Consider the following 26,171-nt stretch of genomic DNA (forward strand, 5'->3'; position numbering starts at 1 on the left):
TCTCTGTAACTCCTTCCATGGGTGTTTTGTTCCCAATTCTGAGAAGGGGCACAGTGTCCACACTTTGGTCTTCATTCGTCTTGAGTTTCATTCGTTTAGCAAATTGTATCTTATATCTTGGGTATCCTAAGGCAGGCGGATTTCTGAGTTCGAGGCCAGCCTGGTCTACAAAGTGAGTTCCAGGACAGCCAGGGCTACACAGAGAAACCCTGTCTCGAAAATGGGGTACATATCTAAACCAAAAAAAAAAAAAAAAAAAAAAGCTAAGAAAACGACATGCTCTAAACAGTTGAGAAAGCAAGTCTTGCATTTTGGGAGGGGTGGGGAGGGGTGAAGAAAACAATAGTGAGAATTTTGTGTTCAGGAAAATCATGAAGATCATTTTGGATTTATCCTACAATGTCACTGAGTAAGACCTGAACTTTAAAACTGCACTTTTTTTTAAAAAAAAAAAATTGAGATTTGAGTGTCATGCTGCCAGCTTGTAAGTCATCCCATTGGTGCAAAATGATGAACTAATTAAAAAAAATCTTTTATTGGATTGGCTCTTTAACAGTTTCAGCTATATGTATACACACACACACACCCTTCTAATTACTGACACTCTCCCCTCTCATCTCCTATCTCTTATGATCCTCTTCCCTATATAAGTTTCTTTTCCATGTTCATGTCTTTTTGTTTTGTTCCCTGCTGAGTTAAACCAGGGCTGCCTGGGTGACAACATGTTTAGAATTCCTCATTGGAACCTGATGGGACTGTCACCATTAGATACACCACTGACTGCCCTGCTTCAGAATCAATCAGGAGGCATAGAGCCTTGAGGGCCCCTCCCTGATCCACGGCTGACTACTGACAGGTTGAGCCGTAAGCAGGCTGATTGCGGGCAGCTTTAGATGCTGGGAGGTGATGTGCCCAGAAGAAGACATTTCTCTGCCCTTTCCCCTAATCTTTTGGCTCGTTTATTTTGCCCATGCTCTCTTGTTCCTTGCTCTCTGAGCCTTAGATTGTGTGGTGTAAATGTCTTTTTTAAGGCTGAACACTCAGTCACCCTGTGTTCTCTGCACCTTGAGCAGCCTTGAGTTTCTGTATTCACCACCATTCCTGGCGAAGAGAAACTTCTCTGATTAAGGCTGAAAATAGCACTTGTCTGGGAGATAGACATAAATATTGAGAAGGCAGTTGGGCACCATGTCAATTGAGCTGAACAATAGTGGCAAGTTCCCCTTTCCCCATATCCAAGACCTCTTCAGCCATGGATTTTTAAATTAAGTTTACAGTACTAGGCATTCATTTCTCCTTCAGAATGGCCCCAACTAAGTTAACTAATGGTTATCCCCATAACAGTTACACCACCATTGTGCCAGTAGACACATCTTGCCTGGCTTGGTATGATAGTTCTCATCTGGGTAAGACCACAGTTTTCTTTTCTTGCCCCACCTCTTGAAGCTTGCACAGTAACTCCCTAAACTGTGAAGACTAGCCAGCATGGAGGAAGCTTTCAGCCCAGTTCCAGCTCAAATCTTTACACCTGTGGACCAAGACATTCGATGTCTTCAGTGGTAGGATCTTTTCAATTAGTTCTGGGGGGGCAACTGAAAGGAATGGCAAGCACTTGTATTGTTTTGTTCAGAAGGAGGTAACACCTGCCGTTGGGTTTGGTTAAATAACTATAGCTATTAGGAGCAGTATCCAGCTCGCAGGCTTCTTTCTGACTATCTTTTAACACTATATATTAAAAGTGGTCTACAGGTAGTAGATCTCCAAAGGGCTTTTTAATACACTCTTCAGTTTGGTTAGCCCCTCTTCTTCCCTTTATTCTTCCTTCTCCATTTCTATTTCAGCAACTCCTCCCATTAGCCTCCCTCTTTGTTTTCATATTACCTATTTTCTGCTATCCCTTGACCCAATGGCCCTTTTCCAGTTTCCTGGCCTCTACAAGGAAAACACACAGATCCTAAGGTTAGGATCCACATACAAGAGAGAACATGTAAAGTTTGTTTTCCTGGGTCCTGGGTCACCTCCCTCCAGCACCAACCATTAACTTGCAATTTCATTTTTATTTACAGCTATGAAAATTCCTCTGTGTAAATGTGTCATCTTTTCATTCTCTGTTCATCTATTGACAGATATCTAGGCTGCTTTTCTTTCCTGACTGTTGTGAAAAAACGACTGTATTTGACTGAGTGTCTCTGGAGTAGGCTATGCAGTCCTTTGAGAAGATGTCTATGAGAAGTGTGGTGGCTCAGGGAGTTCTGTTTCTAGCTTTTTGAGGACCCTCCAAACGGACTTGCATAGTAGCTGTGCTTGTTCACACTCCCGCTAACCGTGAGTCAGGTTTCCTGTTTCTCCATTCTTTCCAGCACTTGCTGTCCTTTGATTTCATGATGACAGTCATTGTCATTGGGGTAAGATGGAATTTCATGGATCTTTCAATTTGTCTCCCCTCCCCCAACTGTTGCTAATGATGTTGAACATCTTTTAAAGTCTTGTTAGCCATTTGTATTTCTTTTTAAAAAGATCTGTTTAAGACTATGGTACATTCTTCAATTATTGTTTTTGTTTGTTTACTTTTTTTTTTAAAGAGTTCTTATTCTATATATCAGTTCTCTGTTGGATGTACAGCAGGCAAGGACTTCATTCCTTTTTGTGAGGGTGCCTCTTTATTTCATAGCTTCTTTTGCTGTATAAAAGTTTTAAAAATTTAAAAATCACTTTAGTGTATGTATGTGTGTGTGTATGTGTTTGTGTGTGTGTATGTACCACAGTGATTGGTCAGAGGACAACTTGTGGGAGTCAGTTTCTTACTTCTGCCCTGTGGGTCTGGGGACTGAACTCAGCTCTTTATGCTTTATGGTTTGTACCCTGGCCCACTTGGCCATGTCTCACTGGCTCTGTGCAGAAGAAGCTTTTTAATGTCATGAGGTCTCATCTCCCAATTGTTGGCAGCTGTACTCTTTTAGTAACAACCTTTGCTGAACACTTACTACAGTTACTTTCCTAAGTGCTTCTAGCAAGGGGAGTTTAACTTTTTAACAGCTGCTACACACCGGGGATCTACAAATGTCTTGGACTATGTTAATCACTGCTCTCAGACTCATGTGGCCTGTAGCCAACAGCTAGACCACACCTGTTAGGCCTTATATTTGTTTATTAAAATTAAACCCCAAACAGTGCCTTTTCTCACTTATCCTACCATGGTCTTACAAGGGTATCTGGAACAAGATACAGTATCCTTTAACAAGGCTCCTTTGCCTGGGATGTTAAGTTACTTGCCTCACAGCTAAGCCCCAGAAGTGCTGGAATGCAAATCTAATTTCAAGTTCAAAGCCCTCTCCACTGTGATGCCGGCCAAGTATCACCTGTGTGTACGTGGCTTAGCTTGTCACACCTTTATAGAATATAAAATAACCTGGATGAAAGGCAAACATTTATTCCAAACTCACCTTCATACTTAACAGGTACTTATCCATGTGGTATTTCATTTCAGTCACATAACAGCCCTTTAAGGATTTCATATTCAAGATGAAGGATCTGGAACATTATAACAACTGAGTGATTTTTTTCCCCTCTCAAATGTGCATGGCTGAGAAATAACTGAGGGAAAAAAATTAAAGCTTAGTTTCAATTCCATTTTTTGAAAGATTTATTTTAATTTATGTGCATACAAGCATGTGTGTGTGTGAGTGTTTGTGTGAGTGAGTGTATGTGTGTGTGTGCTTGCACCTACCCTTGTGTACAGGGGCCCATGGAGACCAGAAGAGTATGCTGGATGTCCTGGAGTTGGAGATGAATGTGAGCGCTCAACGTGGGTGCTAGCAACTAAGTTCTAGTCCTCTTCAAGTGGCTTGAGGTCCTGCTCCAGTCCCATCAATTTCCAGTTTTCTTTGGAACTTTGATACTCTCCACAAAGATTTAAAGATGGGAAATTTGATGAATGAGGTTGGGGCTGTGTGATTTGGAGAAGGAAAGGCTGCTGAGCTGCATGGTAGGTATCCCCTGTCTTAAAATGACTGAGATGGGATTCTGAGACGCGAGCGTGCGTGTGTGTGTGTGTGTGTGATCCCTTAGGAAGGGTATCTGAGCTTTAGAATATTGGTGTATACTACTATGAGGTCCCCGAGGACCTCCTTTCCTCAGTGAAGAAATACCACGTGTTCCAGGAAAACCAAAACTTTCAGACTCTCCAAACATGGTTAGTGAGTTGGTGCAGTGCAGTGGCTGGGATACAGAATTTTATCCAGCAGTAGAGAGCTCAGAAAGCTTTAGGTCTGTAAATGAAAGAACTGTATATCAGCAGGGGCCTTGGCTTGAGCTTCCTTGGCATGGCCATGGCTTCACCTGCAGGCCTGGAATCCTTCCAGAGGCTCTTTCCAGCTCATTGGCTCTGAGTGCTTGAATGTCTGCTCTTGTTCAGAATATGTCTCTCAGACTTCCCCACTGCGTGGCGAGGAATGACTCAGTGTGGGGGTGCAGAATATGTATCTGTTTATCTGTCTCATAGCCAATGTGGAAAATTTTTTTGACATCTCATGCTTGTCTTCAAAAAAAAAAAAAAAAAAAGACTGCAAATTTGAACTTCCCTTCAGAATGTTTGCGCTGATGTTAAATTAAAATTCTATTGAAAATAGCTTATAAAAGAAAAATCATGCCTCATGATCATCCTGTGGCATCCTGCCCTGTTCCTGGAGCCACCAGCCTCCTGTGCGGGAAGCACTGGACCACACCTCTTAAAGTTGTGACTGCTGATATTCTCACCTTAATCCATTGGTTTTTTTTTCCCTGTGTAGTCAAGTGATACTGTTTCTTTATTTCCTCTAAGTCCTGGATCAATGCAGGCACTGCATTGAGTGTCAAGAAGGATTTGTTGATTTCACAGCAGCAATAAATATTCAAGTCTCTTCCTGGTGATGTGTGTAGAATACTTTGTGGTTGCATTTTCCAGTACATCTAGAGAAGTAGCAATTATTAACACCTATGGAGCATTTGCTATATTTAAATTATTTGTAAGTTTTAGATATGATTTTTTTTATCTTCATCATAATTCTGTAAGGTAGGGTTCTGTGAATCATCTCTGCAGATGAAGAAATGTTATGATATAGATATTACTAACAGGTTTATATAGTCAACAGATGGTAGAACAGGGTCTCATGTTCAGACAGTTATTCCAGGACTGAGGTGTGCTTCTCTTCTCAGGCATTGACAGCCATTGATCTGCAGCAGAGAGAATACCCTGAGAACGCTAAAGACTTCTATTTCCCTTAGCTGCTGTGTGAGTCTTCTTTGCCCCTTGGCCCTTGACATGGGGCCTAAAGTCACAGACATAACCCTCTATGGGTGCACTCATCCTGACTCTGAGAGTACCAGTTAAATGGGAGGCTGAGTGGCTGAGAAGTAGGACCTCTCTGCCAGCCCAGGGCTGCCAAGGAAGCTTGGAGTCCTTCTTGAATGATGGGGTGTCTCTTTAGTTATTGGTTGCAGTGCAGGATGCAGGAAGAACAGGTCTGTGGGAGGCCAGACAAATGGCAACAAAAGGAATCCATCGTCAAGATTATCTATAGGGCACTATGGTCTAGTGGCCTATAGATTGTGCCAACTTCTGTTTCTAAGCCTTCAGGAAGTCCCAGGGCCAGTACTGGCGACTTAGAGTATCTGTGCCAGGTTAATTGACTTTGGCACAGGCACCCCTTTTTTTTTCTGGCACCCCACATCTCTATAATTGGAAGTCTTGGCCAGAGCATACTTGTGTGTCTTTCCTGTTACCCAGCTTCATCCAAAGGAAGGCTGAGGACTTTGTTGATCAATAAGTGGTTAAGGCTATAAAGATAACTGACCTGTAAGATTGGCTTTAGGGGCCCTGCATTCTTTGATTAATTCTTAGCGTCACTAGAAAGAGACACAGTACCCAAGACACTGCTGAAAAAAAAAAAATAAAAACACGTAAGGAAACTATCCAGTCTCCCCCACCTGGACTGAGTTTTAAAAATTATTGAAATTTAATGGTTTTCTTTCACTCTTGTTTTGGAATGTGCCTTTCAGTTATAGCTAGTGACCCTGGTTTAACAAGACTTTTTTTTTTTAAACAATTTTTTTTTACTAGATATTTTCTTTATTTACATTTCAAATGCTATTTAACAAGACTTATACATAATGTGGGCCCATCTTTGCTCCTTTGTGCCTATGAGACACCATCTACTCACTCTTTGGCCAAATCCCATCAGTCACAGCCTCAACATTCTTTTACTGTTTTCTTCGAATTTCTGTCTAAAAATGTAATCCAATATTTGTTATGCAAACGGTTGGACGGAATCATGGTGAAGCTATCACTGCTCTACATTTGAGATGTTTATAAAGAAAACGTAACTGAGCTGGTACTACATGCCAGGTACAGGGTATGGAACAAGCACAGAGAGCCCATGCCCTTATGGAGGCTAAAGCTAGAGCCTCCGTCTAATATTGGGGTATTTACAGTCCGCTTTCTATTTGAAGATGTGTTCCTAGTTGTAGCCCCCCCCCCCTTATGTTTTCCACCCTGGCCATTTTAAACTTTCTGGTGTCTCTCAAGTCCCTTCCCAGATGCTTATTCGAGAGGCAGTTAGTAGGACTAGTCAGTCGGCTTCGGGAAGTTTTCTTTCTTGGGCCCCATGTGTATAAACTCACGTGTGGTCGTTGCCTTCTTTATTCCTCTCTCAGAGGAATGTGTTTCTTCCCTTAGTGAGGTTTAGATGTGGGCTCCCCTATCCTGGGTTCCACATGGCTGGTCTGAGATTCCTCCCTTCAGCTTCTCTTCAGTGTCTAGGTTCCTCCACTTGACCCAGCACATTCATATATGTCGCCTTGTTCACTCTAAATTGATTCTTTAAACCTGAATGCCAGCCTTACACCAGCCCTGTTCCACCCATTTAGCCCCAGAGAAAGAACTGCTTGCTTGTTGTCTCTTTTGTCATTGCACCATTTCTTTCTTTCTTTTTTAATTGGATATTTTATTTATTTACATTTCAAATGTTATCCCCTTTCCTGGTTTTCCCCTCCACAAACCCCCTATCCTATCACTCTCCCGATGCTTCTGTGAGGGTGCTCCCCCACCCACTCCCCCACTCCCAACTCACTGCCCTAGCATTTCCCTACACTGAGGCATTGAGCCTTCACAGGACCAAGGGCCTCCCCTCCCATTGATGCTAGATAAGACAATCCTCTGTTACATATGCAGCTAGAGCCATGGGTCCCTCCACGTTTCTAAGTCTGCCTTGAACATAGCTCCACTGAAATGGTTCATGCTAAGACCCTCAGATCTAATAGTCCAATCCAGTAACCCAGAAAATATCTTTCACTTGTTGCCTTTCTCACCATGCCCTAAAGTTTGTAATTGTTGGCTGTGCCTGTTTTTGCAGCTGTCACCTCCTCTGGTTTACAGAGTACCGCTTCCTCCCAGTTCTCAGGGTATCTGTCTATCACTTGTGCCACTTGCACAGGCTCCTTTTCTGTGTCACGGTCCTACATGTTGGTGTCCCTCAGACTTGTTTCTTATTATCGGTTTATTATCATGCTGTCCATTGCTCTTCTCAGGCCTCTTTCTTGGTCTCCAGACCATCACAGCCAATGCCTTGTTGACTGTAGCTATCTGTGTCCCCCAGGACCCTCACACTTAGCATGTCTCAAACTGACTCCATCATCTTTCTAAAAATTCAACTCCTCTCCCAAGATTACTGTATATTAAAAAGAAATGCAGCATGGTCTCATCTCTGGAGGTTGTCCTTGATTCCTCCCCAGTGTTCTCTAGCTAACAGAGTACCAATTCATGTCGGTTCTGCCATAAAACATGAGTACTTGCCTTCTATGCACAATGTCCTTCCTTGTATAATGTGCATATAGTCCTACTTGCTCTTTCTCTCAAATAGCCTTGAGTAATGTACTCCCTCCCTCTGCTCCATGCTCTCTGTTCTCTCCCTGTGCATCCTTTCTCTAGAAAAGTCAGTGATGAATAATCCCTGCATGCAATGTCTGATATTTCACTGAATTTAAAGCTTCTTTAACTTAAGGATCGTATGTTGGTTTCCTATGTGCTTCAAATGCATGTGATAGGGTTAGGGTGTATTTCACAAATACTTGCTTTGTAAATGAATGGTTTAAATTATCCCCACAATAGCAAACATCACAGTTAATCAATCTTGGAACCTTTGGGGGGCTATGATTGCCCTACTTAGTAATTGGGTCTCCAATTAGTTTCTACTATGATAACACATTTGGATATATTAATTAAGAGCAATGTTAGTTGTTTATTATTTTAAGTAATATTTATCTACTATCTATCTATCTATCTATCTATCTATCTATCTATCTATCTATCTATCTTAGAAAAGTTAGATACTATGAAGAAGCTAAAAGAGGAATATAAAATCATATAAAATTCTATTACCTGAAAGTAGGTAACTACCGCTAAAGTGTTGACACAGAACTCAGTGTGCTCTCTAAATTTTTAATTTTGGTGATGGAAGAAGGTCAGCACTGGGGGACAGTCTCATCTTTTGGGCTGTTCCCTGGAACACTAATTAGTCCTGAGGTCACAGGACTGGGGGACTCGTGGCAAGCCTGACCTGGAGCCGAGTCAGTGTTCATTTCTGCCAGCTTCATCAGATGACCCGAGACAGCAGCACTGTCCGCAGCCACCATCTTTCTGTCAGACACACTCACCCCAGGGTAGCATCTTAGCTCAAGATGCTGCAACCTGATTCCTCAGACTTGGTGACTTCAGTGACAGAAATATATTTCTTACATTTCTAGAGCCTCTGAAATCCAGGATCAATTTGTTGGCAGACAAATTGCTGTCTGATAAGGTCCTCCTTTTAGGTTTTCAGAGACCGTTTTCTGATCTATCCTTCCATGACAGCAGAGAGGGAGAAAGTTCCCTTGGGCCTTTGCATAAGGGCATTAACCCCATTTACAAGGGCTCCACCAACATAACTGATTGCCATCCAAAGGCCTCACCTCCTGACTCTATCACATTAGGATTTAGGATTCCAACTTGCAAACATTTTGAGAAAACCACAGTCAGCCTATATACTGTCTAGCTACTTCTATTTGAACCCAAGACCCTAGAGGGTAGCTGACATTTGGAAAGAAGGCCAGGGACTGTGTGAAGTTCACCCGGATTAGCAAGGTCCCCAGGGTTCTCTTGGTGAATAATTGGGAAGCAGAACAAGAATCAGGTACAAGGACAGGACACCAGGGCAAGGACAGTGTAAAGAAAGTAGCGGTTTGGGCATGAGGGAATCTGTGGGTTCACACAGGGGCATTGCACCTGGAGTCTAGGGTGTCAGGACTAATTCAAATCACCTCTTAGCAGAGACTGAGCTCCTAAAGCCTTGTCGAGCTGAATAAATTTTGTCTGGAAACCAGGAAGAATTTAGCTGCCAGGTAGAAAGACTTGGTAACTGTAGCTATCTGAGGCTGGAGAAATCAGGGATTGAGGAATCCCAAATGCTTTGGAGTGGTGAGATTCCCCACCACAATCTATTTCCTTCTGTGCCCCATTTAACTGTTGTACACCGTATGTCTATACAAAATAATTAAAGCTAATTAAAATTAATTTTGGTGGGTGAGTGTTTGAAGAGTTTCATAATAACTCTTGAGATAATTGGAGATGCTTTGGGATACCACAAAAGGAGCATTTGGAGTAACTGAACTGGATGTTTAAACTAGAAATGTGCAGCTAAGGGTAGCCATGGGATAACAGCTCTGAAAATAAAGGAACGGGAATGAAGAGCTAAGAGTCTGGGCTTGAACTTGGTCTGCTGGTAAACTTGTTCACTGAAAACCAACCAACCAATCTTTTAGAGTAGCAGTCACCAGTTTCAGAGCAGAGTGACTTTTGAAATTACCTCTGGATTAATGAGCAGTTCACAAAACTCTTGACTATTTCATAATCAGCTCTGGGAAGCCCTGTGTAAGGCAGCTAGCTATAGCTAGTGTACTAACACACTTTGTCGACGACCTTCTACGTAGCTTTGTAAAATCTTGGGTAAATCATTATTCTGTAGCTCTTGGTGTTATCATTTTTTCTATTTATTTGTTTGTTTATTTATTTATTTATTTATTATTAGATATTTTCTTTATATACATTTCAAATGCTATCCCGAAAGAAGTTCCCTATACCCTCCCTCCACTCTGCTCCCCTACCCACCCACTCCTGCTTCTTGGCCCTAGCATTCCCCTGTACTGGGGCATATAAAGTTTGCAATACCAAGGGGCCTCTCTTCCCAGTGATAGCCGACTAGGCCATCTTCTGCTACATATGCAGCTAGAGACATGAGCTCTGGGGGTACTGGTTAGTTCATATTGTTGTTCCACCTATAGGGTTGCAGATCCCTTCAGCTCCTTGGGTGCTTTCTCTAGCTTCTCCATTGGGGGCTCTGTGTTCCATCCTATAGCTGACTGTGAGCATCCACTTCTGTATTTGCCAGGCACTGGGATAGCCTCATATGAGACAACTATACCAGGGTCCCTTCAGCAAAATCTTTCTGGCATATGCAATAGTGTCTGGGTTTGGTGGCTGATTATGGGATGGATCCCCGGGTTACTCAGATGCTCTCTAAGTCTCTTTTTACAATTAGCACCCCAGGAGCATAGCTGTTGTGATATACTGAGTCTAACGCTGTCATCTTTAAGCAACAAGATTTATGTCAGAGTTTTATGACCGGAATTCTGATATATAAAAACATAATTCGACATAGAGTCTGTTTGATAATTAACAGTGTTCTGATTCCTGCCTTCAATGTCTGTGTCCTCCTCCAGGGCCTCTTCCCAGGGAGATCAAAAGCATCGGCACAGCCACTGGTGAGCCAGTCCTCACGGCCTAGCACGGTAAGAAACCGCTGTCTACAGTCTGAGATTTGCTTGGTGCTAGGAAAGACACTCTCCAGGTTTAGATACGTTAGCTATCTGACCACAAGAACTGATAACGGCATTTTCCCCTGGACCAGGAACTACATGAAAGGCTAATTTGTTTTAACGGGCTTGCAAGCGAGGACAATATCTTTTCATATTTATATATGGCAAATGCTGGCACATAACAGGAACTCAGATAAGAGTTTGTTGATTTGGGGCTGGTGGTGAAGGCCTCTAATTGTAGCTCTTCAGGAGGGGGCAGTTAGGGGATAGCAACTTTAAGGTTTACCTTGTTTACAGAGTGAGTTCAAAGCCAGGCAGGGCAACTTAGTGAGACTTCCTTCTAAAAAACAGGGCTGAGGATACAGCATGGTGGGCAGGCTCTGTCTCAGCTTGCTGGAGTGCTGGGTTTAATATGTAGTGTGACAAAACAAACTCATTTGTTGAAAGAGTACAACCCATCTAGAGGAGGATTTAAAATGTAAAATGTACGTCCCAAAGGAGAAAGTGCAGCCTATGTTTACTTTAGTAGCATGAAGAAATGTATTTTTCAAATGTGAGAAATCCCTTCCTCGAGAGAGAAAACTTTTTTAGTGCCTTCAGTTCAACATTGGGACTCCAGTCTTCCCCTCGGCTAGAAAGCAGAGTTGACTGCACAACAAACACCCAGTGGGGGAAAAGCATGGGTGAGGGAAACCCAGACCAGACAATCTAGATATTAACTGCCCTGCGCCCCCCTCCCCACCGCCTCAGTGTGTGAAGACTGCGCTTGCTCTTAGCATGCATGCACTTGCTTGCAGCTCATGTATGCTACCACCTCCTCTCCTCTCAGTGAGCCTCGTCAGCTAGGTGTTAGAAAAAGAAACAGAGGCTCAGAGAACACTGAGTGACAGAGCCAGCTACTGGCAGAGCCACAAGTCTGCAGTGTCCCAACATATCGGGCTGCCTCAGGCCATTCTGGGCTTCCTCTCCCTAGTGTCCCTCTTCCGTCTTTGCTATGTGTAGGGGGTTTGGATGTATTTTCATAGGAGTGTAGCTGGCTCAGTCTGTGACCAGGTAAACAAAAGCACCAGCCCCTACCAGGTTCTGAGCAAATATGGCCAGTCAGGACTGTCCCAGCCTGCTGTAGCTCCACTGTACTTTGCCCCAATGAATCAGCTCCGTGGAGGCCGGGCAGTTGCAAAGGTAAGTAATTGGCTGTAGATTTGAAGGCCAGGTGAGTCTCGGTAGATGTGGCACCTGGACTTTGTCAGTCTCTAAGAGGGGAGCAAGCAGTCCCCGGCAGGTCTCTGGAGCCACGCTGAAGGAAGGTGAAGAGCCATCAAAGCAGGTGTGTGGGGGCACCGACACTCATCTTTCCCTTTCTTTGGACTGGCTGGGCTATCAGAATGGGAGGGGCTATTACCCTTGCTGAGTCCGGGGGTTCACTTCTGTGCATACAAAGCTGTGACTGTTATTATAGACACAGTTACTTCATTCTGAGACTCTTAAAGGTTTGAAAATGAGTACCCTTAATTGTAACTCAAAGTTTAAACTACTGATGTTGGTGACTCTTGGTGACAGAATGATCGGGTATTGTGCCTTTGTAGTCGGGGCTAGAATGCCTAATGAGAAGTCTGGGGACAAGCGAATCAATTACTTTTCAAGTTCTCTCACTTGTGTTCAAGTACTGTTGTGTTTCATGGGGCTTTAACAAAGGATCCTTGTATGGCACTAGGGGTATTGAGCCTTTCCTGGAATTGCTGGCAAAGTTTTCAATATGACTGAGTATTTCAAGGAAGTATGCTGGCACAGAGAGGTAGGCCCAAGGTCCTGTGTTATGTCTGCCTTGAAAGTAGTCCCTCTTCTTGCCTGCTCTCCTGTTGTCTCTCACTTCCGGGCTCATTGCTCTGGACCCTGGCTCTGTGGTATTCAACCCTGTGGTATTGAACCCTGGCTCTGTGGCTCTGTGTGACCTTGGTTTCACCACATGCCCTTTTGACCTGATAAGAGTTTCAGATGAACTTGGGAGCTTCCAGACTAAGAACAGGCAAACAAGTTCGATTAGAATCAACATCGCTTTCAACATTCCCAAGGGGAAGTGAGGGGTGGTGGCAGCTGTCCTTGCCTACGTACACTGCTGATCCAGCAGGCTCTGTGAACAGGAGCCAGGCCTGGGTGGGCTTTCCCTCTGTTATGTGCTCTTCTGCCACGCAAGCAGAGGAACTGGAAAAAGACACTAGTGCCTGGAGCTAGTTCTTATCTTGAGGAATGTGTGGGGACTAGTCAGATATGAGAGAAACTTCTAGGTCTACACATCTTCAGTCAGAAAGAGCTGGGAGACCTAGCTCTCCATTTTTCCACAGTGGCAGCCACAAACTGTGTCTGTTGGTTCTCCCAGAGGGAGGGCTAGAGGAGGTTAAAGGAAGCATTTGCAAGAGAAGTCTGTCAAGGGGTCAATTGAAACAGTATGTGTGTGTGCATGTGTGTGATGTATGTATGTGTCCATATGTGATTTGTGTGTATAAGCATGATGTGTGTATGTGTGTGATATGTGTATATGTGATGTATGTGTGTGATGCATACATGTGCACATGTGTGGTGTGTAAGTGAGATATGTATATATATGTGTGCATGTGTGCGATGTGTGGTGTGTGTGCATGTGTACATTTTTGGTGTGTGTGTGTGTGTGAGTGTGTGTGTGTGTGTGTAGGCTAGACAGAGGCCAACATTGAGTGTCTTCCTCTGTTGCACTCCATCTTCCTCACTGAATCTGAAGGTCACTGATGGTTACAGAAGCACCAGGCTTGGCCTTTCATGTGTGTGTGAGGGATCCAAACTCAGATTCTCAGGTTATGCAGGAAACAGTTGGTTAACCCAGTGACTTATCTCCCTAGAACTTCAGAGCCTTCAGTCACTCACACTATCCTAACCTTGGTTTCCACAGGTACTTACTATGATGTATTGAATAATTACTATGTTCTTGGCAGTTCTAGGCACTTTCCATGTCATGTTTAACTTTGACACTAGTCCTGAAACCCTAGCCCATAGTATCTACCATCTCCATGGGAAAGGACATTGAGGAGTAAACAAATTATCTGTCCGGTAGGAGACATTTTAACAATCTGAACCCCGACTGGCTCCCCAGGAGGCTTCCTCTGTTTCTGATACCTCAGCACGTCCGTTTTAAGTGTTGTATAAATATTTGCTGGTGGGATAAATGAGGAAACATTAATTGGGACTCCTTGATAGCATTTTGAAGCTGCATCAAGGACTGTTATCTGCCTCCCATGCCACCCACAGCTGTTGTTCCATATGTACTTTCCTAATTTTTTAGTCAGCATCAATCTAATTGTCTAGGCTGATATTTATTTAATGTATCTGTTTGAGGTTTCTAAAAAAACATTCCTCTATGTCTGTGCTCATATGGTTTGTTTTAGACAATTTTGAAAACCATAGTTGCTCTCTTCTCAGACTCTCATGTTGTCTACCATGACAAACTACCATGTTTGGATAAAGGCTTAAATTGCTGAGTGTGTATGTGTGAACATGTGTGTGTGTGTGATGTATGTGGTGTGTGTGTGTATGTGTGGTATGGGTGTATGTATGTATGATATGCATGTGTGATGTATGTGTGTAATGTTTATGTGTGTGATCTGTGTATGTGTGGTATGGGTGTATGTATGTATGATATGCATATGTGATGTGTGTGTGATGTGTATATGATGTGTGTGTGTGTGATGTATATATGATGTGTATGTGTGTGATGTGTGTGTGATGTGTGTGTGATGTGTGTGTGTGTGATGTGTATAAGATGTGTGTGTGTGTGTGATGTGTATATGTGTGATGTGTGTGTGTGTGTGATGTGTGTGTTGTGTGATGTGTATATGATGTGTATGTATGTGTGATGTGTATATGATGTATGTGTGTGGGGGATGTGTATGTGTGTGATGTGTGTATGTGATGTGTATATGATGGTGTGTGTGTGTGTGTGTGTGTGTGATGTGTGTATGTGTATATACATGCAGGCTGGAGGTTGACTTTGAGTAGCTCTCTTCAGGAGCCATACACTTTGTTTTTTGAGACGAGATCTTTCACTGGGACCTAGGGTTCACTGGTTAGGCTTGGCTGGCTGTCCAGTGAGCCCCAGGAATCTTCCCATTCCTACCTGCCCAGCCTTGGGGTTACATGTGCACTATCACATCTGTCTGGTTTTTTATGTAACTATGTGCTGGTGCTTGAAAAGCCAACATTTTACTAACAGAGCTATGTCCCCAGCTCTCCAGAATGATGACTGGTTTTCTTTCTGTGTTCAGGAAATTAAAGTAACTACATAACAGCCTCAAGACCCAACGGGGAAAATCAAAGGGTCAGAGATGGAACCTTGGGTTCCCCAGACACAAGGAAGGACCACGGGACCATCAAGGGATACAAATAGAGGACTTCAGAGTGGACATTATAGACCCCGTCCGCATTCTCAGTACAGTGGAGATAAGTACCACCAATGGCAAGATGCCCACAAGAACTCAAAGTCACAGCAGGACCTCAGGGATGACCACCAGCAGTCTCACTATGTACCCAGGAGCGGGGAGTGGTCCCAGCCAGTGTCTGGTGCTGACTACTTGAAAGGATCTTATCCCAGTCACCTGTACTCAAGGTATGATGCTTAGGGTTACAGTGAACCTATCTCTCCTGTGAAGAGGTTATTAATTGTTCTTGTTTCTTGTCCATTTCCTTTTTCCTCCCTGCCCCTCCCCCTTTCCTGGAATTTGTTGCATAGAACAGGTTGTCCTCAAACTTAGGATCCTCCTGCCTCACACAGCCTCTCAAGCACCCTAGCCATCCTGTGTGGCTCTTCCTGCCTCCTTATATCTCTCTTCCTTTCTCCTCCTCCTCTTCCTCCTCCTGCTCCTCCTCCTCCTGTTCCTCCTCCTCCTGCTCCTTCTCCTCTTCCATTTCCTTCTCTTCTTCTTCTTCTTCCTCCTCTTCTTCTTCCTAACTGTTTTGGTTTTAGGGTTTTTATTTCTGTGATAAAATACCATGGCCACAAAACCAGCTTGGGAAGGAAAGGGTCAAAGAGTTATTACATCTTGCACTTTCACTTCACAATCCATCACTGAAGGATGTCAGGGCAGGACCTTAAGTCAGGAACCTGGAGGCAGAAACTGAAGCAGACCACGAAGGAATGATGCTTACTTTCTTGTTAGCCCTGAACTTTTCTTTCTTATTCAACCCAGAACCATCTGCCAGGGGGTGGCACCACCCCCAGTGGGTTGGGCCTTCCCACATCAATCATCAGTCAAGAAAGTGCTCTACAGACTTGTCTACAGGGTGATCTAATGGAGGAATTTTCTGAATTAAGATTCTGTCCTGTCTAGATTTGTGTTAAGTTTGACAACCACCAAGGCACCCTTAGATAAAATCTGCCTTGCCTGATTTGTGTTTTGGTGACTGGTGACAGTGTTTCCCTCTTTTTATTTTTTATTTTATTTTATTTTAAGATTTATTTATTTATTATATATAAGTACACTGTAGCTGTCGTCAGAAGAGGGCATCAGAGCCTATTACGTGTGGTTGTGAGCCACCATGTGGTTGCTGGGATTTGAACTCAAGACCTCTGGAAGAACAATCAGTGCTCTTAACCGCTGAGCCATCTCTCCAGCCCCTTATTTTATTTTTTTATCCCAAGCAGAACTTCATATAGCTGCCATCATAGAGTGACTGGGATGGAGGGATGGATGGATGGTAGAGAGACAAGAGAACAGATGTTACCTCCATGCTTTGTGATTGTAAAAGGCAGTCTTTGTGGGCTGTGGCAAAGCTTTTCCTAGGATCCTATGAAAGGCTTCACATTTTCACTGATCTTAGCGGATGCCAATAGCACCAACAACCCCAGCATCTCATACTATGCCTGGAGGTGACAGACATGCAAAGATCAGTATCTAATCTATAAGAACTTTAAGAGAACTCAATTTCAGAGAAGGCAAATACAGATTTCCAGGCTATAACGTGAGGAGGAAGAGACCACAGAGGCAACTCTGTGTCAGAGAATCTTGAACTCTTGCTCCCCCAGACCCATGGTATTGAACTAAATATTTCATGCTTTCCTTCATGTCTTCTAGTTGGGATTATATGATCTGCCCTATGGTTTGAAGGTTAAAGTTATAGCAATTATTATAAAGAAACTTGCCTCTGAGGTTATTATTAATTGACAGAAACACTAATAACGTTCCCTTTCCCAACCCTTTTGGGCCGCTGAGTTCTCAAGAGGAATGAGTATGTCAAGGACAGAGATAACAAAGGCACCCACGCTGGTGATAGTATTCTGTGTGTCTGTAATGTGCATTGAAATTCCAGTGGCTCATGGCTCTTCTATGCTTTCCTCCGGAAGGGCTTTTTCTCAGATAATCCCAGGGGTGCCAAGATAACAGCGTTGATGATATTACATGTGCATATTTGTAGAATGAAAATATTGCTATAAAAACCATTGTAAATTAATTTCTCTATATTTAAAAGTGAAAAAGAGCTTTATTATGAAAGACACATCCCTTTTGTAAAGCAAAGGGCCACCTCTGTTCTGATTTTGGATTTTCTGAACTAATGTGGCAAATTTCTGACTTAATCAGGCAGATTCTGGACTAGGCAGTCGTTCTGTCTTCTGAAGTTGTCTAGTTCATCCAGTCTCCTTTTGTGTTTGGCTGTCTTTGTGATATCTCAGGTCAGGCTATGGGGACCCCTATCAGAGGTACCACACTCCGACACCGAGGGATGAGTATGCCTATGGAAATTACTACTACCCCGGGCATCCACAGCTGCTGCCGGAAGAAAGAGGTATGAAGTAACCTCCAGAAGAAGCCTTTGGGGACTAGAGGTGCACGGGTGGCCGGCTGCCAGGGCCACTAGCATCGTGTTTGGAGACCCTGCCCTTTGATAATACTGAGACTACCCTTATGATACTTGTTCTGTGGATAGTGCATACTTCATCCGTATTTTCCTCTGATTCTTTCCTGTAGCAAAGGTTCTATTTACTGTTTAAGTAAATGAAAAGTCAGTTCTTAAGCCGTTCAGGTGTGCTGAGCTGTAATGTGAATGCAGCAATCACTTCATTCTTGGGGCAGCAGATGAACAGCAATGGGAGTCTCAGACCTCAGACCTCCACAGGATAGGGCATCGTGCTATGACAGTTTATGACTAGCTACCATAGAGAATCTGCTTCATCATGGAAAGCACACACACACACACACACACACACACACACACACACAGAGAGCTGTTGTGAAACTATTTAAAGCCAAGTGCACTAGTTCAGAGCATCTTGGGGGCTTTCATTGTTAGCCCTTGCCCATCAACCAACTCAATGTGGCAAATACATTCTCATACCTACTATTGCAGTAGCCCAGCTTCACAGCTCACTAGTATCCCATCTTAAGGGACTTGCAGAAGCAGCTAGTGACCTGCCTCTGTTTTGCTTTTTCTGAGGGTGCAGTGGCAAGGCAAGGGAGTCCTTATATCTGGCATGAAGATCATGGAGACCAGAGGTACTTCAGCGAGCATCATCGGGAGAAGCACAGTGGTACATTTGGAGCAAACAGTGATGCCCAGTTCCAGTAAGTGTGAAAACACAAGCCACGCCAACAAGATTTAGTTAGACTCTGTTGGAACAATCTTAGGGCATCTGGTCGTGGTTCTGGTCTTATGGAAGACACAGTCTACTTTTATGCCAGCCACAGAGAGTGGCCCAGGTCTACTTTTCTCTCTGAGAGCTGTGCTGTTCGCATTCAGGACTAGTCTACATCCTGTAAGGTTACTTTAGGTCCTCAGTGAGAGAGGATGCATTTAGCTCTGCTGTGACTTAATGTCCCAGGACTGATAGGTACCCAAAGGGGGACTCCCCTTCTCTGAGGAGAAGGTAAGGGGATAGTAGGGGAGGAATTTGGGAGGATAGGACTGAGAAGAGAGGAGGGGGGTTATGACTGGGTTATAAAGTGAATAAATAAACAAATTAAGGAAAAAATTACTTGAGGCTCATCTAAAGGTCAAATCCTATAATGGCCTCAGAAACAATGTGGTCTCCCAGTGATTGTTGTGGCTGGAGCCTTTCTGGGGCTGGAATGTTTCTCCATCCACTCTTCCTGGTCATAAGCATGGAACAGTCTTGTAGCATAAGACACAGCAGGGCTGGACGTTACTGGAGCATTTGTCCTGGTGCCCTTAGCCTTGGAACTCACCAATGCAAGGGCTCTGAGTCAGGCTCCTCCAGGAGGGCAGGCTGTAGCAACCAGTCATTCTCCCCAAGGTTTGGATCTTTTTTTAGTAAATGTGTTTGGAACCCAAAGATGCCATCTTTCTAATACATTGAGATAGGAAAGAGAGAGAAAATGCTTTTTGCTGGAGCACTCAAAATGGCCTGACAGGTGCCCACACTTGGCGTTGAGCCTGCCTCCAGCAGAGAGTATTTCAGCCTTGCTGGCTTGCCCAGGACCTGTCTCAACACTTCTGTCATTTCACTGCAGATTTACCAGTAAAAATCCATACCGAGACAGCCCTGCTTCTGTGTCTGGACAGGAACAGCCTGGGGAATTCTTTCCAGAGAGTGAAGCCCAGAAACAAAAGGTAACCTAAAGTGGCAGAGGACTGGAGGCTTGTGGCCATGCACCAAGCCACCTTGTCAGCAATGGCCAGCGGGGATGGGGTCTGCAGCTGCAGCAGAGTCCCCATTCACACTACCTTCCCCTCCCTTCCCCTTTCTGTCTTACCAGTCCGACAGATGCCCTGATCTGACCTCTTCCTGTTTTGTCAAGTGGGTAGGACTTAATTTACTGTGAGGCACTTGAAAAGTGAAGAGGCTGCCACCTCGTTTTAGGTGTTAGGGTGCCCCAGGGGACTAGAGGTTTAGGAAATAAAGAGTTGTTAGAATCCTTTAATTTAGGTTTGAAAAGCAGCCTTGAAATCTTTCCTGACTCTTTAATCTCTTTTCTCTAAAATCCCAATGCATGTACCATCTGGGTCACAGAATAGAGCTCTCTAATAGCATTGATATAAATGTTTTATTATGAGATAATTTTAGACTTATAGATAAGTTGCAAAAAATAATGTAGAGACGGGCTCTTAATTTTTGGCAGGCCTGAGTTAGTTTTTTCTCCCTGATTAGATTTGTGTGATTATTATTATTATTATTGTAGTTAGTTTTTCTGTATCTATTACTTAATAATATAGCTCATAGGTTATGGTGAGTGATACTAAGACCCCAATGTGTAAATAGCACTTTACAGTGTACAAAAGCCTTTGAATGTCCTGTTTTATTTTTTAAAAGATTTAATTAATTAGTTAGTTAATTAATTATTTAATGTATATGGGTACACTGTAGCTGAACAGATGGTTGTGAGCCTTTATGTGGTGGTTGGGAATTGAATTTTTAGGACCTCTGTTCGCTCTGGTCAACCCCACTTGCTTAGTCCCTGCTTGCTCTGACCCAAAGATTTATTTATCATTATACATAAGTACACTATACCGGTCTTCAGACTCTCCAGAAGAGAACATCAGGTCTCATTACAGGTGGGTGTGAGCCACCATGTGGTTGCTGGGATTTGAACTCAGGACCTTCAGAGGAGCAGTCAGTGCTCTTACCTGCTGAGTCATCTCACCAGCCCGAATGTCCTGTTTTATTCATCTCTCCTGCAATGTGAATTTTTTGCATACATGTCTGCGGGAAATTTACATTATCCAGAGTGTACATGTGTTCATAAAATAGCTAGGGCATTAATAAATAACGTGTATAGGACTTTAAATTTATATTGCAGATAAAAGTATAGGATCAGGAAAGTCCAAGTCACCTGTTTAAGGTCATAGCAGAGGGTGACAGAAATAGAAGTTGAAATTTGAATTCTAGGTCCCTCGAGTCCACTGGGCTGTGCTCCACAGGATACTTCCTTCTTCCCGTGAATCCACAGTCGCTGTGCTTAGTAGGAAGTTTGAGCTTTGTTTCTTTGAAGGAACCCTTGGAAGTGGAAGGACAAGCTCTCTGGAACTCCTTCCTACATAACTTTATTATTTTTTTCTTTTCCCCTCCCCCTTCAGCCATTGCTGACCAGCAAATCCAACCTTCTCCAGCAGCACGAGTCTGGGCTCAGCTCTAGTAGCTATGAGCTCAGTCAGTACATGACAGCTGCCCCCGAGGAGTATGAACCTATGGTGTCAGCAGCTTGGAAGCCTATTCAGGCTGGTGGGTACCAAGAGGCCATGGGAACTGGTTAATTCTGACAAGGAAAGGTTGGGTCATGGGGGAAGTCACCCTTCTGTGTTACCAGGAATGGGTCTACATTTGCCTTATTGGTTTAAGCATGTCTTCCAGGCAGAGAGGCCAACTTTGGATCCTTTTCCTGCCTTGTCTTCAGTAATGGAATGTGCATCATAGGTTGCTCTTGGAAGGGAACACTGCTCCCAGTCATTGTTAGGTTGGGCCAGGAGGCACTTTGGAGTGCTTTCAGGCAACATGTGAGAACAAGGGGACCTGGGAGGACTGGGTGAAATGAGGGGAGGTATGAACGCTAGTCTGGAGGCTTGGCTGCAGAGGCTGCTTGTCCTCTGACCGTGGCTGAGAATCTGAGACGAGTGCGTTATCGTTTGGACCATTTGCACTATAATCTGACATATTCTTAGAGGGTTAAATCAGACTAGAGCATGACTTTTTCTAACCAAGTATCTCACCTAGCATCTCATCCTGGCCCAGGTAGAATGGGAACAGTAGTGTATCATCTAAAAAGCACTGAAAATAAACCTAACGATGTCCACCATGTGTCTGTTGGCCAGATGACACCTCAGCGACAGTTCCCAAGGCACCCATGAGGTTCTATGTTCCCCATGTGTCTGTGAGCTTTGGGCCAGGAGGCCAGCTAGTGTGTGTGTCCCCCAACTCTCCTGCTGATGGACAAACGGCCCTCGTTGAAGTGCACAGCATGGAGGTAATCAATATCTTGGGTTCCAGGGATGCAAGTACTGTGCTCAATTCAATGGCTCACTCAGGCTCTCACTTTGCTTGAGGCTGGGCATCTCCAGGAGGGGGAATCGAGTTACATGTGCCTTAGATTGTGAGCAAGAATGGGTGGGCTTTTCTCTGAAAGAAGCGATGCTAGATTTACACTTTCCCTGAGATGCTAGTGACTCATCTTTCAACAAGATAACTGTCTCCACAAGGCATTGAAGCTACACCACAAGACCATAGCCCTGGATATGAGACTGGATTCAACTGGTGGGGGCTGACTGGAAGAATCTTGGTGACCTAATTTTATTTTCAACTCCAGGTTTTACTTAATGATTTTGAGGATCAGGAGGAGATGAGAGCTTTCCCAGGGCCCCTTATTAGGTAAAGTACTGCAAGTGTTGTTAAGGGTATGTGTATGTGTGTGTGTGTGTGTGTGTGTCATATGCACACATGTGTGAAGGTGCACACATGCATACATATGTGGAAGCCAGAGGAAGACATCTGTTGTTTTCTTCTTTCTCTCCCTCATCTTCTTTTGTTCTCTTAGTTTTTGAGAGAGGATCTCTCACTGAACCTGAAGCTTGCCAGTTTGGCTAAGCTGTCTGACCACTGAGCTCCCAGTATATGCCTGTCTCTGTCCCCCAAACTCTGGCATTACAGGCACACATTGTCCATGCTTGGCTTTTATGGGCGTGTTTGGAATTTGATCTCATGTTCTCTTGCTTTCAGAGCAACTTCTCTGACCCCACTAAGTTATATCACCAACTCCTAAATAAAGGCTTTTGAAAGCTGAGGACTCTTCCTGGCCAGGTCTTGGTTGTCAGGGAAGAAAATGTCTATTTTATTTGAAACATTTTTTTTTATGCCAGTAGGTAGAAAAAGAGGTGACCTGAGTGATTTTAGCAAGCTGTTTCATATTTGAAGAGGAGAAAGAGAAGTAAGCTTAACAAGTTAGACCTTTAAAAACAGTTCCATTTCATAGAGGTTAGCTGGTAGTAAGCTTCAGTGTTCCAAGGACTTGATAGAGATTAGTGGGGAAATGGAGCACGGCCTGGAGTAATGTTCTTAAAATGGCTTTTTCTTGAGCGGCGTTTTCCAGCTCCCTGCTATTGTGAACGTCTGCCCTCTGCAGGAATAAACTAGAACTGCTGTAGCATTTTCAGCCACATTTCAGTGGGCTTTAGCTGTGATGAGTCCTGGGTGGGTGGGTGTCAGAGGACCAGCGTGCCAGGTATCCTACTAAGGTACTGGCTTATCAGCCATTTTTAAGTTTTTCCCTTGAGAAATGATATATCACTCACTCTGCCTACTCCAAAGGCCGTAAAACTCTATTCATATGAAGGCCAGTGAATGTCGCTACTTCTTTGTACATGTCATCTGAAGCTAGCCCACAAACATATGCTCACACATGTATGTGTGTACAAATGTAGAGGTCAGAGGACAATCTCAAGGATCATTCCTTAAGTACCTAACCCTTTTCCCCCTATGTTTTTCAGGTTTGCAAAAAAAACTAAGTTGTGTATTAAATAGTATGAATGTTCTTAAACATTTAACAAGCACTTACTTGATGGATGCCATACAGTTTGCTTATCCCATTTTTAAATGCAGGCAGTTGTTTTAAAAGTCCCGTCCTAAATTAAGGATGACACTGAGGCTCAGAGCAAGTGAGATGTTTATATAATCCAGACATGGACCCAGTCTTGTCTGACTTGAAACAGAACCCTTCTGAGAAGTCACTTAAGGTCTTTGGGCTTACTCTCCTCATTTAAAAGATGGAAGGATGCACAAGAGAATCTCTGAAACTCCTTCCTGTTCTGCAGGAAAAAAAAAAAAAACCCAAAACCCCCAAAACCAAAAAACAAACGATCTTGCGATTCCAGACTTCCAGTCCTGGGCTGTCACTCTTCTGCCATGTTAGCGAGTTCATTGTACAGAGAGTCTGTACGGGGAGAGTCAGTCTGCTCAGGCCTTGCTTCCTGAATCGTCCCACAGGGAGGACATACACAAGGTGGATATCATGACGTTTTGTCAGCAGAAAGCAACGCAGTGTCTCAAATCTGAGACACCAGGGAGCAGGGACTCAGCTCTACTTTGGCAACTGCTGGTTCTCCTTTGTCGACAGAATGGGGTAAGTCACTGCTCTGATATAGGGGGCAGATGGAAGCTGGGCTGAAGTTGTTGTCTTCGTGGGAGTTGGTATATAGCACAGTTAGAAAAAGCAGTCTCTATGTAGCACTGTTGCCCAGAGGGAGAGTGTAGCTCCGGTTCTAACACTGCTGTGTCAATGCTAACCTTTTCTGGAGAGTGCCCCCTGCTGGCTGGGGTTTGTTGTACAGTCCCTGGATTACTGCACCAGCCAGTGGAATTGTGAGTGGTTCCAATAAGTATTGTGGCTGCTGACAGGCAGAGAGTAACCACGATAGTGAAGCTGATGTTTGAAATTCAGCCATTCATAAGAGATCTCCTGTGTATTTGCACGACTGCCTCAGGAACAACTCAAGAGACCCTGCTGTCTTCCTTCTTCAACCTGGGCCCAACCTGGGGACCGGTTGGAGCATCCCCCAGGATGACTCTCTTTATCCTGCAGTCCATGGCAGGATCTGACATTGCTGAGCTGCTGATGCAGGACTGCAAGAAGCTGGAGAAGTACAAGAGGCAGCCCCCTGTAGCCAACCTCATCAACCTGACTGATGAGGACTGGCCGGTACTGAGCTCTGGGACTCGTGATCTGCTCACTGGGGAGATTCCCCCCAACGTGGATACGCCAGCGCAGATCGTGGAGAAATTCACCAAGCTGCTCTACTACGGAAGGAAGAAGGTGAGAAAGCCTTTCTCTCAGGCTTCCTTCAGATGGGCGTGGACCACCATCCCTCACCCAGTTTCCCGCTCCTCCAATAATTTGGCCAGAATACACTTCTTTTAGATCATGTGAAAAGATCAGAAGTTAAAGCAAGAAGAATAAAAATACATAGGTGTATGCCATCCACCTCTGCAGTGTTTATATATTTACTTCCAGTATTTCCCCATTAAAAACTCAGTTTAAGTTTCATAAACGTGTCAGGCATGGTGGTACACTCATTTGGCTGAGGTAAGCAAGACTGAGTAAGAGGCCAGCCTAGGCTATAAAGGGATACCCTGTATCAAAACAGATAAACAACTCTAAAGAATATTTATATAATTGTTGATTTCTTTTTATATTTCACATTACATGGTAAAATACCCTAATAACATTAAATATGTTCGATTAGTGCACTTTTATTATTTTTATAGCACCAAGAATTTAACACAGTGCCTTGTACATGCTAGACAAAGTACTCTGCAGTCAAGCAGACACAAACATTCTAGGGCTGGAGAGGTGGCTCAGTAGTTAATCACGTCTACTCTCCTTTTGAGGATCCGAGTTCAGTCCCCAGTGGCCACGCCTAGGACTCCAATTCCATGAGGACCCAGCCTCTATCCTAAACGGGCGCCTGGGATCATATGAACATACCCCTCCCATACACATAATTTAAATATAAGGAAAAAATGGGGCCGGAGAGATGGCTCAGTGGTTTAAGAGTCCTGAGTTCAATTTCTAGCAACCACATGGTGGCTCACAACCATCTGTAATGGGATCTGATGCTCTCTTCTGGTGAGTCTGAAGACAGCTACAGCATACTCATATACATAAAATAAATAAATAATTCTAAAAAATTATAAAAAAATAGTGAAAAAATTCACTATTGCTGGACACTGAGACAATTTATAATTTTGTTACTCATTACAAATTGTGTGATTGAACATTTTGCTAGGAATGAATAGATTAGAGACTGCATTTCTGTTTCTTCACATACATAACAGCTTAGTTTTTGGAAAGATTGTCTATAAATAATATCCCTTCACTGGAACTCAGGCACTCAAGTCAACACTGAATGCTGGGAGACTCTTGCCTTGTTTACTTTTGAAGTTGTGCTCATGTCTAATAAAAGTCATAAAGCAAACCTGAATATTTAAAAATATGATTAAGATCAAAACAATTAAGTTAAAAAAACCAGAAGGTGATAGGAATATAATAGAGGAAGACTTCCATCCCCAGATACTATATTTGCCTTTTAAAAATAGCTGGAGGGGCTAGAAAGATTGCTCAGTGGTTAAAAATGTGCACTGTTTTCCAAAGAACCTGAATTCAATTTCCAGCACACATGTCAGGCAGCTTAAAACTTCCTGTAACTCAAGTTCCAGGGGATTCCAGGGGTGTAGACACCTCTGGCTTCTGTGAATACCTACACAAACTGTATCCACCCACATAGGCACACACACACACACACACACACACACACACACACACACA

At 43.6% G+C, this 26,171-nt stretch overlaps 1 protein-coding gene across 5 annotated transcripts in view; it reads left to right on the forward strand.

The window, feature by feature from the left end:
• The window catches only part of LOC110311456 (protein transport protein Sec16B), a 62,614-nt gene that overhangs the window by 7,608 nt on the left and 28,835 nt on the right, over positions 1–26,171 (forward strand). Inside the window, exons 3-12 of one of the 5 annotated variants that reach the window (XM_029476203.1) lie at positions 10,789–10,857; positions 15,177–15,517; positions 17,579–17,691; positions 18,338–18,467; positions 19,374–19,473; positions 20,938–21,082; positions 21,670–21,821; positions 22,161–22,222; positions 23,834–23,969; positions 24,429–24,659. In XM_029476203.1, coding sequence (XP_029332063.1) covers positions 15,237–15,517; positions 17,579–17,691; positions 18,338–18,467; positions 19,374–19,473; positions 20,938–21,082; positions 21,670–21,821; positions 22,161–22,222; positions 23,834–23,969; positions 24,429–24,659 — 1,350 coding nt within the window. In that variant the 5' untranslated portion in view covers positions 10,789–10,857; positions 15,177–15,236. Of the gene's footprint in view, positions 1–10,788; positions 10,858–12,070; positions 12,212–15,176; positions 15,518–17,578; positions 17,692–18,337; positions 18,468–19,373; positions 19,474–20,937; positions 21,083–21,669; positions 21,822–22,160; positions 22,223–23,833; positions 23,970–24,428; positions 24,660–26,171 lie in introns of those variants that run through there. The other 4 variants (XM_029476212.1, XM_029476198.1, XM_021185174.2 and 1 more) reach the window with 4 other exon arrangements.

The sequence above is a fragment of the Mus caroli genome, chromosome 1, assembly GCF_900094665.2.
Source record: "Mus caroli chromosome 1, CAROLI_EIJ_v1.1, whole genome shotgun sequence".
Classification (NCBI taxonomy): Eukaryota; Metazoa; Chordata; class Mammalia; order Rodentia; family Muridae; genus Mus; species Mus caroli.